Below are 18814 nucleotides of genomic sequence, written 5' to 3'. Positions count from 1 at the left end.
AAAAAATTGGAGATGAGAGAATAGGACTCACAATCACTTACTCTCAGTGTAATGCCGGAACTGCGGAACCGCGGTCGGAGAGAATAGTTCGACAATGGCGACGGTGATGATATCAGTGGTGGCCTGGGCGGTTGGTAGCGGTGGAAGCAGGAGACGACGAGAGAGACGGGTCTACATTTCTTCCACATGTAAAGAAAAATCATGAACAGGATAAGTAACTGTTATTGCCGCTATTGTATTTTCAAGTCCATCATAGAACCTACAGCTACAAACAATAAGAAAACCTAAAAATTGGCACAATCAAATAAGTACTGATCTCTTTTATTTTTCTAATTATCACTAAAGCAATTAAACAAAATCACAATCAAGTTGAACAATATCTTAAATAATTATCGTCGACATGGAATGTGACGCATTTCGATGAATGAGCTTGAAAACAAGCTCATGCAGTTGGGAGTGGAGAGGCTCGTTTTGCCTGCTGTTCCTAGTGTTGTAGACACATGGACTGGTTCTTTTGGCCTTGTAAAGATGACAGAGTTCGAGAGGTCGCAATTCTTGTACAATACTTTTTTAGATTTTCAGGGTACCATCATGTACCAGAAGCTGCTGAAGATTCCATCTCAAGAATCGGTTTTGTTAATAGAGTCCCAACAAAGGATACAGCATGTTTTGCCTGGAAACAAGTTAAATTTTGACGCTGATCTGATATCTGAAGTATTACACCAAGCAGAAGAAACTGACAAAGGAGAATTCACAAATCCACAATAATTGTGCTGGAAACAATGATCATTGCAGTAATGGTGCCATTGACATTGAGCAAGTCACACCGGTGAATAAATCAAGTGCTCTATTGTAATGATCCAAAGAGCTCTATTGTAATTTGTAACACAAGCTGACAGTAATAATGGCTCACCATATAAGTGCTATTACAAAAGAAGGAAATACACAAAGTTTTAGAATTTAACGAGGTGGTTGGGAGTATTTTTGTTTCAAAGTTAGGGGTACAAAAAGTGTAAATTTAGGTAATTTCTTAGTTTCTAATCAGATTGAACAATATCCTCGTAAATTTTTTTCCCAAGAAAAACCTTGTACAGGACGACAATAGTAAATTGACTTTTCATTTTCCTAATTATCACCAAAGCAATTAAACAAAATCAGGAAAGCAATTAAAAATAAAGAAAAGAATTCCAATTCCCCCTTCCCTTTTCCCTTTTCTTTTCTCATTTTCGAATTCCAGTGGTTTCCAATCAACAGCAACAGCAGCAATCAACAATCACAGCAAACTGCCAACAACAACAGCAACAATCACAACAACAACTACACCTAAATTAACCTTATAATTACAATCACAGCAAAAGCCAAATAGAAAATTAAATAGTTTACCAAAAATTCAAAACCTAAATCAACTATTAATGGATAATTTAAATTATAAAAATATTATTAATAAATAATTTATATTAAGTAGAAATATGGTACTCCAAGAATACTCTTATGTATATCTTTATTAGGATAAAAAATATGCATTCTAATTTATTAGGATCGTAAATTATACTTTTTAAAACAAGAAATATTTAATATAGTTTCGTATCAAAAGTTATATATATATATATGTTCATGATTAATATTTGAATTTTCTATCCTAATAACAATATATATAAGAGTATTCTTGGAATACCTTATTTATACTTAAATTATAGAAATATTATATTTTTTATGTATATTTAAATTATCTATTAATATCAATTTTTATTATTAAAATTAGAGTAAACTTGCAAATTAATTAATTGTACGAAGAAGAAGGCAAGAAATTGTGAACAAAAAAATGGGAGAAGAGGAAACAGGACTCACAATCACTTACTCTTAGTGCAATGCCGGAACTGCGAAACCGCCAATGGAGAGTAGTTCGACAATGGGGACGATGACGATGTCAGTGGTGGCCTGGGCGGTTAGTAGCAACGGGAGCAAGGGAGGAGAGAGAGACGGGTTTTTTATTTTTTTTTTCACTTTTTCAGTATTTTGGTAAATTGAAGTAACTGTTAGTCCAAAAATAAAAAAATAAAAAAGAATTTTGTTAGGCTAATTGTATCTCAAATTTAATTTAATAAGAAAAGTATTTTATTAGTTCAAAAGAAAAAAAAGTTTCATTTTTTAATGATTTAGTATTTTTTTAAATAAAATATAATTTATCATCATTTTCAAGAAATTAAAGAATCAGTAGTGTTTTGGTAGAACATTTTAGTCTCAACTATCAGTTGTCAACTATCATTATTTGTTAATATGTTCTGTGAAAATGATATAATATATTAAAGAATAAAGTATCGTTTTTGTCCCAATATTTGGGATTCTAAAGTTATTCCTAACGTTTAAATTGTTCTATTTAAATTCCTAATGTTTTAAAATTGATTCAATGTTGTCGATTTGTTAACGGAGTTGACGGCGGGACAAAATTGAGACGATTTTAAAACGTTAAAGGACTTAAATAGGACGAAAACGTTGGGGATAAAAACGATATAAAGAAATAAATTTTAATTTGATCATTTACTAATATCAATCTTTTACGGTACATAGTTATTCAATTATTTTTTAATTATATCTAAATAAATTACATTTAATCACATAACTTTGATTCTAAATAAATTTATTTTTTTTTATAATTTTACTTTTAAGGATTTTTACTCATCATAAAATATTTATAGAACGATTAGAATTACATTACTTTATTGTATATGTATCATTTTTTTCTATAAATTTATATATTAGTCATTCTACAAATATTTTATAATGAGTAAATTTTTTTTAAGAGTAAAATTATAAAAAAAATAAATTTATTTATTAAAATAAAAGTAATATGATTAAATATAATTTACTTAGATGTTATTAAAAAATAATTAAATAATTATGTACCGTAAAAAATTAATATTATTAAAAAATAAAACTAATTTCTATGTATCGTTTTTGTTTGTAACATTTTCGTCCTATTTAAGTTTCTAAGTAGTTACTCCTTTTCAATTTTTCATGTAATGAAAGTAAAAATAACTGAGTCAGGCGTCAAGAATTCAAGATACTCTTAAGTCTAAGCTGCCTCCAAGAACCATGGAAGAATACGTTAAATTTTTGTAGAGATGGGCGTTTAACGATTTATCTACCAAGTTTCCTTTTATAGAAATAATTATATAGCAATGAAGTTGCCGAACCCAACCCGATATCGATGCGGCAATGCTACTATGTTAAAACCACCAACCCCTACGAAACACGTTCTCTTGCATCTTTATTCTCACGCATCTTCATCAATTAATTCTCTTCTCTTCTTTCGGTGATTCTTATTCATCTTCTTCTTCTTTCAGGACATGTTAGTTAAGTAGGTGTATGCTATAAATTCCGCAACCTACCTCCCAAGGTTCTTTTTCTAATTCAATAATACAGTCACTTCATTGCTTCCTTCACTCTCAATTTGTGCTTTTTTGCTTCACAGTTTTGGTCACCGGATGAGAATTCTCAATTGCGTATATTAGGTTTGTTCTTTGAGCTTCAATGTGAACGAATAATTTTTCTCTTACGATACTGAATCCTCATTCTGATCGTTGCTATAGCCAACGTGTTCGGTGGAACTCTGTTAAAATATTCTTTTTTATAGCGTATATGTTTTCCTTCACATTCAGTTAGCGTAGTTTGACGTGTATGCGGTGGGAACCTCATCTGTGTGAGTAAATAGCGGCATGCTGAAATTGATTGAGCTGAAGCTTTTGATTTCTAATTCATGCGGTTCAAGATGCTGATCTTTCACTCTTTTTTTTTTTTTTGAATGTCTGATAGATTTTTGCGCCATGAATGCATGAGGAACAATCTCAACTCTTTCATTTGTTGGTGAAAGAGAGGCTGGCCTTGCGCCATGGCTTCCCTTCAACTCTTCCAGCTAACTCAGAAGGGCCAGAATTTTGCAGCTTCAAGGAGGTATATTTAACTCTTACTCTGTTAATCTGTTTGTCTGTGGAGACAATTAATTTTTCATTTCTGCTGTTGTTAGTATTAATATTATGTTTCTCATTCTACGGCTTATTATTAGTAAGATAACTGAAGGTGTAACTAATTCATCATACGTACCGTAATCTTGTTCATTTATTTTTCTTCTGGGCTATGGCAGAAGAACATTGCTACTTGCAACTGGTATCTTTATTGCTGGTGGAACTGCTGTATATGTGCAATCGCGGTTTAGAGTTAATAAACATGTTGCCTTAGGCCATTCCAATGATTATAACAAGGATAAAGAAGACCTCACAAAGGAGGAGGCTGCAAAGGGAATTACTACATCACAAAATAAACAAAAGAAAGGAGGGTTGAAGTCACTTCAAGTCCTTGCTGCAATTCTTCTATCTGACATAGGCCAATTAGGTGCAAGGAACCTTTTAGCTTTAGTTGCCATAGTGGTAAGGCTATATTTTATTATGCTTTAAGCTTAGTTTAACATTTCAATGCAGAATAAGGCATGTTTTAATACATATATATTACGTGATATTTTATCGATTTAGTTTTGAGATTAGTGAGCCAGTGTATGCCTTATTTGTAAAGCATCATCTACAAATGTGTCGTGTATAATCACTATGCTCAATTGCTGATGCAAAAAGCATTTACCAAAATAATATATAAAAAACAAAACAAAGGCTTTTGTCTGACCCGCCATGCAGTTTTTAGATAATAGTGGACTCTCCTGCATTGCATGCGGGGAAGATATCATTCTCTTGTTGGCCATGAAGGATAATTATGTACTGAAGTTTCATACTTGTTGGACTGGGAATGCAACTGCAGTTGTGGGATTCTGCTAATGGAATTTAAACTGCTTGAAAGCATAGATTATCATTAGACAGAACGGTTATATTTACTCTATACTAACTTAACAAGTTTTTGATTCATATCGGAGTGAGAACATTTATAGGAGTTAGGACATTGCATTTGAAATGTCATATAAACTATGCTCTTGAATTAACGTAGATAATCTCAGAGTTGGGACAAGCTTTTTTTCTTTTCATCTTTTGTTCTTTTATGTTCTGAGAGTTAAAGCAAAGAAAATTAATGTCAGACAAGCAAATGCATTGGTTGCTCCACCATAAATAAATAATAAAGATGTTAAATCAATAACATTTGAAATTGTTCATATTTGCAGGTACTGCGGACCACTTTGAGCAACAGGCTAGCAAAAGTGCAAGGCTTTCTATTTCGTGCTGCTTTTCTGCAACGTGTACCTTTGTTTCTTCGGCTAATTTCAGAAAATATTCTTTTGTGTTTCCTATTATCAACTATCCACTCTACATCAAAGTACATTACTGGGACTTTGAGTCTGCAATTCAGAAAAATATTGACTAAAATTATTCATTCTCACTATTTTGAGGTAGATATTGTTCAGTTTGTATGTTGTATATATTTGGTGTTTATACTGCACTTCTGATCTGTTTAGGGGTTCCTGCAGTCGTTGGAAGTATCTGCATTTATTTTTTACGTTAATCCTACTTGAGTTTGTTATCTCTTACCTGTTTATAAGTCAAATTCACTTTCTTATTTACTCTCAATTCTCAGTATTATAAATCACAAAATATTTCCAGAATTTTATTGTGGGGCTTATGGTGCATAAAGATTATGGATTCGCCAGAATAGTTTCTTCATGAAACTGTTAATTTCTGCTTGTATTGTCAGCATTGTATTTATTATTTATTTTTCTTCCAGAATATGGTGTACTACAAAATATCACATTGTGATGGTCGGATAACTAACCCAGAGCAAAGAATTGCCAGCGATGTGCCAAGGTTCTGCTCAGAGTTAAGTGAAATTGTTCGGGATGATTTAACTGCACTAACTGATGGACTGCTATACACTTGGCGGCTGTGTTCATATGCAAGTCCAAAATATGTCTTCTGGATATTGGTACCACCATAATTGAAGTTTTCTGTTATGCAGATGTCTGATTGACAGTTACTGTTAACATTTTTTCTAGATATGTTGCTGATGGCTGGAGACTGTCAGACAAATGTTACGCAGAAATCAGTCTTTATATTCTCAATAAATGCTGTTTCCTCTTCAGGGCTATGTACTTGTAGCTGGGACCACAATCAGAAAGTTCTCTCCTCCATTTGGTAAACTAATCTCCAGAGAGCAGCAATTGGAAGGAGACTATCGACAGCTTCACTCGCGATTGAGGACTCACTCGGAAAGTATAGCATTTTATGGTGGAGAGATGAGAGAAGAAGCCCATATTCAGCAGAAGTTTAGGACCTTAGTTAGGCATTTGAGTAGTGTCCTACATGACCATTGGTGGTTTGGCATGATTCAGGACTTTTTATTGAAGTACCTTGGTGCTACAGTTGCTGTTATTCTGATAATTGAGCCTTTCTTTTCTGGCCATCTAAGGTCTGACAGTTCAACTTTAGGGCGTGCAGAGATGCTAAGCAATCTAAGATATCATACTAGTGTTATTGTTTCCCTATTTCAGTCACTGGGAACTCTTTTTATTAGTGCAAGACGGCTCAATCGACTCAGGTATATTAAATCTGTCATTTATCCTTTTTAGAAGTTGATATCGGATTTTATTCTTGGTATGTAGGCATATGCTATATACAAATCCTTGCAAAGTTCAAGCCTATATATTCTAAGTAAACTATATGTTTTATAGTGGTTATGCTGATCGCATTCATGAGTTAATGGCTGTATCAAGGGAGCTAAGCCTCGAGAATGAGAAATCTTCACTCCAAAGACGAGGAAGTAGAAGTTTCATAAGTGAAGCTAACTACATTGAATTCTCTGGTGTCAAGGCAAGTGATTTCAATGAACCATCTATACACCTGAACTTGTCATTATGATTTTGTTATTATTTTGATATTGATTGATGCTGCTCCCAAAATTCAGGTTGTAACTCCCACTGGTAATGTCTTAGTGGATGACTTGACTCTTAGGGTTGAGTCAGGATCGAATCTATTGATTACAGGTAGTCATCTGAATTCTCTGCTTTGTAGTCCTTTTTTGTTTCACTTTCTTGTTGAGGTTAGTCACCCTTGACATTGATGTTACTCTGTTATTATCCATTAAAAAAAGGATTCCTAGTGGTCAATTGTTTTGATATGGCATTCATATTTCTCTTGCTGAAGGTCCAAATGGCAGTGGAAAAAGCTCACTATTCCGGGTTTTAGGCGGTCTTTGGCCATTGGTATCTGGACATATTGTGAAACCTGGCATTGGCTCTGATCTTAATAAGGAAATCTTTTATGTGCCACAAAGGCCATACACTGCTGTAGGAACACTTCGTGATCAGTTAATTTACCCACTCACTGCAGGTCAAGAGGTTGAATCGCTTACAGATAATGGGATGGTGGAGCTATTAAAAAATGTGAATGTCATATCTTGTTCTTTGTTTTTCAGTGCCACATTACTGTTTAGTTATATTGAATTGCTATATTTCTTTACTTTATTATTCATCTGAATTGCTTGCACATCTGTCCAAGGTTGATCTTGAGTATCTTTTGGACCGTTACCCCCCTGAAAAAGAGGTAAACTGGGGTGATGAACTTTCTTTGGGTGAGCAACAAAGATTAGGCATGGCTAGGCTTTTCTACCATAAGCCTAAGTTTGCAATTCTGGATGAATGCACAAGTGCTGTCACAACTGACATGGAACAACGGTTTTGTACTAAAGTTCAGGCCATGGGAACATCATGCATTACCATATCACATCGTCCAGCATTAGTTGCATTCCATGATGTAGTTTTATCCTTAGATGGTGAGGGAGGCTGGAGTGTTCGTTATAGAAGGTTTGAAATTTACTATGCTGCTTGTCGCTGTTCAACTTTGATCTATGCTATTGTTTATAGATTCAAATTTGCCACAGGGAGGACTCTTCTTCTGAATTGGGGATTGATACAATTAAGGCATCTCAGACAAAGCGACAGCGTGATGCAGAGACAGTTCAAGAAGCATTTGCCACGAACAAAAAGGTTCAAATATTTCTGATTCTGGTTCTTGTGATATCTTCAATGTTCATTATTTTATATTAATATGACGTATTCCCTACCTCCTATTCTCTTCTTCTCTTCTCTAGGGTTCTGGATTCTCAAAGTCAAGGGCACAATCATATATCACAGAAGTGATATCATCATCTACATCCATGAATTCTACTATTTCACCATCTGCTGTTCCCCAAATTAAAAGTAATTTGAGGCCATTGCCACTAAGAGTAGCTGCCATGAGCAAAGTATTGGTAAGTACCTTCTGTAGATATGCTCTTAACACACACAGACGTATATATGGTGGGGATGGACAACTATCTTAATTCTTCTACATGTGTCTGAGTTATTTATGAAAATCTTAGATATTATTGTTTTGTGGTAAACATATATTTATATGCATATGCAACTACAACTTTGCGGTACTCAAGTTCTACACCCCTGCAACTTATGGGTTCTACGGTACTCCGATTGATAATGATATTGCCGCAAAAGGTTTACTTGCTGCTGGTTGTGGTTTTTAGGATTTAGTCAGTTCTGAATGCATTCTCAAGATATGCCTTAGTTGAGAAGCTACACAAAATCAGGATTTTAACAAAGAGTTTTAGTACCCAATTGGTTGAGAACGTTGATCTGAGTTTCAAAACTTTGAAAATATAGCAACTTCATACCAATTAATAACAAGAATAGGATCTGAAAGTCTCTGACATAACATATTGAAGAATTACTCAAAGACCAACTCTTCCAAAGCTCTTGAAGTTTGTTAAGGGGAGGTATATAAATGGTTTATATCTCAACATACCATTACAACCCCTCATGCAAGAGTTCTATGGGAACAAACTTGAATAATGGGGGGTGCAGATGATCATACTCTTGATCAACTGGTCAAGGAGCTTTATACCATGTTAAAGTCCTACCCTCTCAAAAGCTTAATCTGCTTGATGTAGGGTCATGAATGATTTATATTTCTGAAAAATTACGATAATACTTGTCTAAACAAGTAAATATATTTTTTTACTCTTTAAGCTTATTTTCGAGTAATGCATTCTTAGTCATATTCTCTGTTGCGATGAAATGAATGAAACTAAATGATCACTATCGTGCACTATCTACATTATGTTTTACCATGAGCCAACGTCCTTTTAAAAGGAGATACCAGTGATTTAATACAAAATATCTCGGTTGCAATATTTTTTGGGTACTACTTGCTTTCAGGTGCCCACCATATTTGATAAACAAGGAGCACAACTACTTGCTGTTGCTTTCCTTGTTGTTTCAAGAACATGGATCTCAGATCGTATTGCATCATTGAACGGTATGCTTGTGTATTCAACTCTGTTATTTGTGAGAGACGACAGATATAATCTGCTAGGGCATTTATGTTTTCAGGTACTACTGTGAAGTTTGTGTTGGAGCAGGATAAAGCCTCCTTTATTCGACTGATCAGTACAAGTGTTCTCCAAAGTGCTGCATCTTCATTCATTGCACCTTCTATAAAGTAATTGACATTTTCAAATATATGACACTACGGGTAGCTCAAAACAAATTTTTTTTTTTCATTTTGAGTGTTTTCTATTTTCAAGATATAATGAAAGAAAAAGAGAAAATAATGAAACAATAAAATACTATCTTCTGTTTTCACCTCATGTTTTCTCTTTTTCCTTTACAAAATTATAAAAGTAGAAAACATTGAAAATAAAAATAGAAAATGAAAATTCAAATTAAACCACCCTTAGCTTCTTTTATTTTTTATTTTTTGCTGGGGAGGGGTTCTTGATTGGCCTATCAAGAGCCTTTCGAAAAGTTAATGAATAAATTATTTGTTGTTCTTCAGACACTTGACTGCCAGGCTGGCCCTTGGATGGCGAATTCGTTTGACGAGACATCTACTTAAGAACTACTTGAGAAAAAATGCATTCTACAAGGTACGTATCACTATTCATTAATTACTTGCTTTACTACCATTTCTTTTCACTGTGTAAGCAGGTTCTATGTTTGTGCTTGGACAATTATTTGTTATTAATAAATCACTAGTATTCTTCTAAGGAGGAAGGAGTGGCCAAGTTTTTATAATGGACATTTTTCTTTAAGAAATTGTGTCTTCCCACATCCTTCTCTTCGGATAATTTCGCATGTTAGTTGTATTTTTATCATTACACCATGCTATGCTGCCTTTATTTTTTTTTCTTTTTAAAATAATCATCCATACCTTGACCTCTTCATAGTTCCATTTTGTCCAGACTTACAGAGGTAGTAACTTTTAAAGGAAAGGGGTATGTGGACTAGTATTTAGATGGGGGTAGGAAAATATAGGCGAGGACTGAGGATTAAGCAGTAGGTTTAGGCAGGAACATATTCTCACAAAATGTGGGAAAATAGCTTACCCAATAATAAAAATTATGGTTCTACTAACAATGGTCATAAAGGTACACCCTAAGTTTTCATATAAAGATTGTAATGGTTTTAAAACTTGAAATCTTTCTTTGCAACTAATTTTTAAGATTGCAATGCTTTTAAAACTTGGAATCTTCCTTTGCAACTTTAACTTGGGTCCTTAACACTCATTTGCTAGCAAAATCCATACCCATGAATTTTCCTGGGGTTAATTTTCCTTCATACAGGAATTTTAAAACTTGGAATATGCCGTTATGTATTGAGTATTTTTTAGAGTCCATGCAGTTGGCTGTAAACCCCTTTAGTCATATGGCTGGGCCTTGGTTTCAACTTCGTGGTACATGCATATCTGTCTAGGTCTTCCACATGGCAAGCAAAAAAATCGATGCAGATCAGAGGATAACTCATGACTTGGATAAATTAACAAGAGATTTGTCAGGACTGGTCACTGGAATGGTAAAGCCATCTGTGGATATTTTGTGGTGAGTGCTTACTGCTTAGTACTTCATTTTTTAAACTGAGATATGTTGCAGTGGTTCAGTTTCCTAGCACATGAATTTAGATGCATTTATGATTTTATTTATTTAATCAATTCATTAAATCTTTTGTTAACCTTAAGGTTCACTTGGAGAATGAAGCTGTTAACAGGTCAGAGAGGTGTTGGCATACTCTATGCTTACATGTTACTTGGTCTGGGGTTTCTAAGAATTTTTACTCCAGATTTCGGTGATTTGATAAGTCAACAACAACAACTCGAAGGAACATTTAGGTAAACTCATTCTAGCTTCTGCTGAATTGTCTTGACTCTAAACAAACAGTTATATTGAAATTATTCTGACCTATTCTACCCTTTATTTTTCCAGGTTCATGCATGAAAGACTTTGTACACATGCTGAATCTGTTGCTTTTTTTGGAGGTGGAGCTCGAGAAAAAGCCGTGAGCATTTTAACTTGATAATATGTGATGTATTTTCTTTAAAGATCTGCTTATTTGAGGACACGGCGAAGTTAAAACAAAAACTGATGCTGCTAACGTGGGGCTGTTGAAACTAGAGTGCATCTTACATTCAACCCTCACATTCCCCAGTACACTGAGGCTCCCCTTCACCTTTTACCGAGCAATATGGAGTGAAACCAAAACCTTGCCATCGTCTCTGTCTCCATTTCCATTTCCCTTTCAGCTTTTTGCCTTTTCTTTTTCCAACAATGCCCTAACTTGTGCACATTTAGAGAATGTGCTGACATTTAATATGGGAAAATGTATTTTGTTTGAAGTCTGACAGGAAAAGTTAAGCATATTTATTAGTTTATCCTTTATACATCATGATTATCGATTTTAATGCAATCATATTATTGTTATTGTGGATGTCTAATTCTACTATTTCAAAATTGATCAGATGGTTGAATCTAGATTCAGAGAGCTTCTTGCGCACTCCAATTATCTTCTAAAAAAGAAGTGGCTGTTTGGTATATTAGATGATTATATCACAAAACAACTTCCTCATAATGTCACTTGGGGCCTGAGCTTGTTGTATGCCATGGAACACAAGGGCGATCGAGCATCTATTAGCACCCAGGGTAAGTTATTTGGATTGCATCATTTGTTCTCTAGTTTTATCTTTCTCTTCTTGCTTCCCTCTCTGTGAAAGTACCATACTATACTTACAGGTGAGCTGGCACATGCATTGAGGTTTTTGGCATCTGTTGTTTCTCAAAGCTTTCTAGCTTTTGGTGATATTCTTGAATTGCATAGAAAGTTTGTAGAGCTATCTGGGGGAATTAATCGGATTTTTGAGCTTGACGAATTTCTGGATGCAGCATTATCTGGTATTTAATTATTGTTCCTTATCTTTTTCTTTAATCAATAATATGTTTCTATGGCAGTAATCCTTTATAATTGTCATCAACTCATCATGTGCTAATAATAAGACCATTTATCATACAGAAAATTTCACAAGTGGTGTTATATCTCCAGTGAGGAGGGATATTCATTCCACAGATGTAATTTCCTTCTCGAAGGTTGATATTGTAACCCCTGCTCAAAAGATGTTGGCCAGGGAACTAGAATGTCGCATTGAGCGTGGGGGAAGCCTACTCGTTACTGGTTAGTATAGCTGTCATTTCATTTGTTATCTCCCTTTTGAAGATGTCTAATGTATTGTATCTTGAAAGGACCAAATGGAAGTGGGAAAAGTTCCATTTTCAGAGTCCTTAGAGGACTCTGGCCACTTGGAAGTGGAAGACTCTCTAGACCATCTGAAGACGGGGATCCAGAGGCTGGATCAGGTTGTGGTATCTTCTATGTTCCTCAGCGGCCTTATACATGCTTGGGAACCCTGAGGGATCAAATCATATATCCCCTTTCCCATGAGGAAGCAGAGATTAAAGCATTGAAGTTGTATGGAGAAGGTAAATATCTGGATTGGAAGAAATATCACAGGTCTTAAACATTGTAAAACGATATTTGGTTTACTTTTCCCCAATTCCACTAACTGAAAATAAGTTCACTTCTGGGGAGTTCTAAGAGGTAATTCAGTGGAATGATATCAGTGTTAATCATTTTGATATTGGTTGAAAATCTCCTTTTTTTTCTTATCTTGTTGTTTAAGTTGTGCAAAGGTTAGATTATAATTATTTTTCTGTTCCATTATAGCTCTGATGATTGTAATCTTGCTAATTCAGGTAAAAAGCATGCTGACACCAAAAGTATGTTGGATGCACGCTTGAGAGAGATCCTGGAGAAAGTTCGGTTGAGTTATCTTCTAGAAAGGGAGAAAAGCAGTTGGGACGCCAATTTAAACTGGGAAGACATTCTCTCTCTTGGAGAACAACAGAGACTAGGGATGGTAAATGAAATTTTAGAGTGATTTTAGTCTTCAGTTTGTTAAGTTTCTTGAATACTTCATCTAGCATATTGTAGGCCCCAAAGACAACTACAGAGTACTGAAAGATGGCATTATCTATCGGTGATTGCTATGGTGCCTAAAACTGTTGACTAACTTACTAAAAATAGTTGAAAATCAATATTTAATTTTAAAAATATAAAAATAAATAATTTTAAATATTTAAAGTTTACCAAAAAAAATAAGTTAGAAAAAAAGTAGACACCAAATTATAGGCATTATAGAATTCACCCTATCTATATATTTTTAACATTGCATCTTTGGTTTTGGTTTTGTAAGGCACGCTTGTTCTTTCAAAAGCCCAAATTTGGTATCCTTGATGAATGCACCAAGTATGTGTGCTTTGCCTATGCCTTTTCCTCTCCAGAGATTTTGTTATTCTTATTCATTTTAATCCTGGTCGTATTCACTCCAAAAAAAAATATTGTTGGCAGTGCAACTAGTGTTGATGTTGAGGAACACCTTTATGGGCTTGCAAAAGATATGGGAATCACGGTGGTTACTTCCTCACAAGTAAGATTATCATATATATTGGAAATTCATCTAGTTAGTTGTGTGTCACTACCTAATGATTAAGTAAGTACTTTGAGCTTGTCGCTTTGTGTTTTTTTCCTCATAATGCAAAACCTTTAATGTTTTATCCCCCCAAAGATAATCCTGTAATTAATTTCTATTACCTTAGACACGCATAGTTGCAAACATAACCTGTTACAAATTTATTTTCAAATTCAAGCTAAACATATTCTTTGCTGCTATCCCAGCGTCCTGCTCTAATACCATTTCATTCGATGGAATTGCGGCTAATTGATGGTGAGGGTAACTGGGAGCTTCGTCTGATCAAGCAGTGATCATATACCGAGGTATTATTACTAGATGGACCCTTTATGTATCTGACACATCTTGTCGTGTCTTGCACATGCTGCCTGTTTTCAAGCATAATTTAGGTGTCTCAATAAACGCAATTCCCCTTTACTCTATTTATGTGTTTTCCACATTTGCCGAGACTAATTCTGTTCCGTAGGTGGCAATTGGCAAGCAACTCTAATAGCAATCTGCCACAATTGTCGATGATAAGTTGGTGCACACAATCATTGCATGATATATGCAGTTGATATAATGATCAATCATGTACAATCCCCTCCTCTTCCTTTCCCTCTTAGGTAGTGTATATTGATTCACATGTTATAGCCATTGGATGTAATAATTATATTTATTATTTTTAATCAACAGGAGAGAGAGAGAGAGAGAGAGAGAGAGAGAGAGAGAGAGAGAGAGAGAGGCTCCTGTTTCTTAGGATAGTAAATTTTCGAGAGAGACCTATAGTTGAACCCGAGGATTCAAATCTGTGTGTGTATTTTCTAGTATACTAAGGTTATATATGTGGGTCTGTTGGTTAATGGAAGTGCTACTGATCAGCATCAAACGTAGAAAACTGATCGTTGACAATTGACATGCATCACTGCCATACTCTCCAGCTTGTGACTTTTGAGCCATCATAAGCCGGCCCTTACCTCTTCTTGATTCGGGATTCCGGTGTCTTTAATGGTTGGTGAGTGATAATGAGAGGGAGAATAAGCTACTTCAAGAATTGGTTACGGCATTAACATGCGTAGGATCTCAGATGGCCAGGGAATGTTCGATTGTTCTTGCTGGAATTGACGAAAGTTACCTAATAGTGTTTTGTTGTGCATACCAGAAGCTTTTAGTTTCTACTTTCTTCTTTACTGTATAAGATTAATCTACTGGTCTACTGGTACTGGGGATTTTCTTTTTGATATTCATTTTTAAAAATATTATTTTTATACTATTATAGGTCTGCAGGTTAACTAGTATGGACCAATTAAATATTAAGTATATATAATACATATCCGGCCGAAAGTCCATCAGACTAAACAAGCAAGTCCATTTACTTTCTACATTTTATATTTTTGTTTAAATAGGTTATTTTTAAGTAAAAAACAAAAAATAATAATCAATTGTTGGATTAAATTATTAATTTTGTGCTAAATTCTTTGTTTTTTTTATTTTAACAGGTTATTAGGTTTGAATTTGAAATATTTAGCTTGAATTGTTTAAAAAATCATTAAAAGATTAACGAAAATAGAAAATTTAAAAGAATTAAACATGTCAATCGGATTAATCGGATCAAATTTGTTAAATATCTCATTTTTACAAATTTATTTTTGAAGCAAAAATCTACTAATTTTAGGTGATTAAACAGATAAACACATTCAATTATTTTAATAGTCCTATAATTGAGTAATGAATAAGTTATATATGAAAAGTGTGAGATATTAAACAAATTTTTTACTCAAGATGAAGTACCCTTAACGCCAACATCTTGTTAACTCAAGAAACAAAGATGAATTGCTTTCCTAATTCTAAGCAATCACGGCAAGAACCGCTATACAGTACCTTTGGTATAAATTTCCATATACTGAAATAAGTAAGTAAATAAAAAATGACTAAAAATGGATTTAAAATTTCATGACGAGGAAGTTTTGTTGCTGTGATGGAAAGAATATTTGTAGTGTATTTACTCTTTATACTGACTGAAAAAAGATTTACCCTAAATTGCCCGAAGGAGGTAATTAAGAAACACGGAAGAGTTAATTATTAGCTACGTTTAACAACAAAACTTTCGGCAAAATCAGGAGGAGAATTTGACTTATATCAAGCTCTATCACCATAGAGGGGAACGTCTAAGCTACTTATTTAATATTTGGACATATTCCCACCAATTGTTAATTGTTGATTTAGAGGTCTAATATCACGATTAACACCTGCTCGCTAGCATTATCTCCCCCCCCCCCCCCTCTCCCCGCCCTCTGACCTCTCGCTTTTCTCCAAACAAAAATTATACCTATTATTTATAATTTTCAAAAGTATAAAAGAAATACAAAAAATTACAGCTCATTTTCAGTTAATTGCTGCATATGTCATATACTCATATATCAATTGCAACTATTTTTACCTTTCATGGATGACCAAAAAAGTAATCTCACTTTTAGGCAAAATATTTGCTAATAAATCTTGTTTACTTTGTTTTTCCTTTTTCTTGTAGTCAAAGAGTATAGACATAATCAGTTGAGTTAAGTTACAGTAAAAAAGTTAGTAGTCGTACTCGGAAAAAGGAAGAAATTATATAAAGGGAGGTGGAATGACACATGGCCATTATCTGTAATGAGCGAATATCAATCCAATCCACTCAGTTACAAACATACTCTACTCTCCCTCCTCTCCGACTCATCAACAGTTAGTTAATATTATTGCTTAGTACTTGAATTAAGCTACTAATAATTTGGGTTACTACTAAGTACTATATATATATATTTTGCAGTTAGCATTTCGAAATTGAAAGAAGATAGAAAGATCAAATCAGTTGCATCGATTTCGTTGGAACGCATTTTCAAATCTGGTTCATTGCATTTGCATACATAATATACTCCCATAACATTCACCCATCCACACTCTCTCTCTCTCTCTCTCTCTCTCTCTCTCTCTCTCTCTCTCTCTCTCCAGAATGCAGAGAGCCGTCAGAACCTCACACTCCTCCACCTCCGATCTTCTCACATGGCCCGAACTCCCTCCGCCGGAATTCGAAGCCTCCTCTGCCTCCGCCTACCGCTCTCGCCAGGTTGCTATTACTTTTACTCACTAAACTCCATTACTTCTTCTTGAGCTTATTCTCTTCTTCAATCTCTCCTCTACATAACAATATTTTTGTGTGTGTTTGTCAAATTGTTGGCACTATTCACAGCCTTCGGACAAAATAGGAGAGGTTCTCCGCGGGAGCCAGCTCACCGAGGAAGAAGAACAGAGTTTAATCAAGATGTAACGTCTTTTTTTTTTCTTTTTTTCTTTTTTTAATCTCAACTATAATTTTCAATGTTGAATGTGCATTCAGATCTAGTAGTGTCTCTTCTTTAATTTATTTATTTATTTATTGCTTCGTCGTATGATCCAATTCACTGTTTCTTCTCTGTCTACTAGCTCTCTCAGTTCCTTTAAGCACTTTCCTGAATTGCGATATTGGATTTAGTTTAATTGTGCACTTTTTTAATTATTATTGAGGGTGTGGTGAGAAGAACCTCTTCTGAAGATGCTGACTAAGTGACTATTGTGTGATCTGCATTCAAAAATTGTTTAACACTGAATTTTATAGAATTGTGTTTTTGAAATTTTACTTGATGGGAATCCTCATGGTTTGATTAGTTGCAGGAACCTCTCCTCAGTTTTTACAATTTCTAGTGTGTTTTTTTTTTATCGTGCTTATGTGCTGCCATATTTATATCACATATTTTAAGGCACTAATGTCTTTTTCCCTTTGTGTTGAAAATCGTGGAACTTTTAGAGGTTCTTTTTTTCTTAATCTAATCTTCTTGTTATGTGAATGTCACTTATATCCTTCCATGCATGTTGCTCACAGGAAACCAAGATCAGGGTACAAAATGAATGAAATTTCTGGAAACGGTATATTTCCGGCCAGTGAGGAAGGTAGCGCATCTGAAGCCATTGATGCAAATTCAAACAGCAGAACAAGCATACGCATATATAAGGTACACCACTTAATTTGTTTGGTTTGGAGGGCAATTTTACCATATAAATATTAGTGTTATGCTTTTATAGTTTTATTACAGTATTGATTCTTATTTTATATTCCCTGCAATTGAATCTCAGCAAGCACCGAATGGAGTTAGTCAGATATCATTCAGCACAGAAGGAAGCATCCCTCCTAAGAAACCAACCTCTCTACCTGAGGTAACAAAGCAGCGTGAACTGAGTGGAACGTTGCTAACTGAACCAGACTCAAGGACTAAGAGGCAAATATCAAGCGCCAAGACCAAGGAGCTGGTTGGAAATAATATCTTTGGTCCTGCCCTTGAAGTTGTGCCTCGTTCCGCGGCACCTGCACACACTTTCAAAATGGAAGAAAGCAAAGAGATAGGAGAACCCTTTACACCAAATGTGCGCACTTCAGTGGAAGTTTCCGATGTAGGTGTCTTCAGGTCATGACACTGCAGCTTCTTTGAAAGAAAAATGCATTTGGATCTTAATTTTCTTCTTTTCGTAGCCTGCAGGAGGCCCAAGTAATGTCTCATTCAGCGAAGAGTCAGTCAATAAGACATCAAAAAAGCTACATAGCCAGAAGTTTGCAGAACTGACAGGCAACAATATTTTCATGGAAGATGGCCCTGCGGTATCAGCGGATAAACCCCTGAGCAGTGCTAAACTTAGAGAAATGACCGGGAGTGACATATTCGCAGATGGAAAAGCAGAAACCAGAGAGTATTTAAGAGGTTCTCGCAGACCCCCTGGTGGAGGAAGCAGCATTGCTTTGGTTTGAGCTTTATATTATGATAGTTGGATTTGTTCTATGTAACCTTCCTATAATAATAACTTTACTGCAAGGATTGGCGTGTTGTGATATCAGCATTGTATATTCATGATATAACTCGACGCAGTATAATAAATCTGCTACATATCTACGATAATTGTCTATTTATTTTGATATCAATGATATATGGGATTAAGAA

The 18814-nt window shown here is 34.7% G+C and overlaps 2 protein-coding genes across 2 annotated transcripts; both read left to right on the top strand.

Moving 5' to 3' along the window:
* Nucleotides 1-3134: 3134 nt before the first annotated feature.
* Nucleotides 3135-15085, top strand: LOC130969993 (ABC transporter D family member 1-like). Its single transcript, XM_057895922.1, has 27 exons — nucleotides 3135-3397; nucleotides 3473-3512; nucleotides 3814-3951; nucleotides 4142-4424; nucleotides 5159-5383; nucleotides 5716-5913; nucleotides 6071-6525; nucleotides 6659-6797; nucleotides 6892-6970; nucleotides 7131-7369; nucleotides 7485-7789; nucleotides 7867-7972; nucleotides 8077-8235; nucleotides 9197-9296; nucleotides 9371-9479; nucleotides 9816-9906; nucleotides 10733-10857; nucleotides 10995-11144; nucleotides 11239-11311; nucleotides 11772-11952; nucleotides 12043-12201; nucleotides 12320-12478; nucleotides 12547-12783; nucleotides 13057-13220; nucleotides 13557-13609; nucleotides 13712-13790; nucleotides 14039-15085. The coding sequence occupies exons 3-27, from the start codon at nucleotides 3890-3892 to the stop codon at nucleotides 14123-14125; spliced, it is 4017 nt and encodes a 1338-aa protein (XP_057751905.1). The 5' UTR covers nucleotides 3135-3397; nucleotides 3473-3512; nucleotides 3814-3889; the 3' UTR covers nucleotides 14126-15085.
* Nucleotides 15086-16475: 1390 nt separating this feature from the next.
* On the top strand, nucleotides 16476-18810 carry LOC130969812 (uncharacterized). Its single transcript, XM_057895705.1, has 5 exons — nucleotides 16476-16914; nucleotides 17038-17111; nucleotides 17707-17836; nucleotides 17958-18272; nucleotides 18352-18810. Exons 1-5 carry the CDS (start codon nucleotides 16801-16803, stop codon nucleotides 18622-18624), a joined length of 906 nt encoding a protein of 301 aa, XP_057751688.1. The 5' UTR covers nucleotides 16476-16800; the 3' UTR covers nucleotides 18625-18810.
* The last annotated feature ends 4 nt before the right edge of the window (nucleotides 18811-18814 follow it).

The sequence above is a fragment of the Arachis stenosperma genome, chromosome 3, assembly GCF_014773155.1.
Source record: "Arachis stenosperma cultivar V10309 chromosome 3, arast.V10309.gnm1.PFL2, whole genome shotgun sequence".
Lineage (NCBI taxonomy): Eukaryota > Viridiplantae > Streptophyta > Magnoliopsida > Fabales > Fabaceae > Arachis > Arachis stenosperma.
Note: the sequence above shows the minus strand (reverse complement) of the source record. Positions and strands in the feature narration are given on the sequence as shown.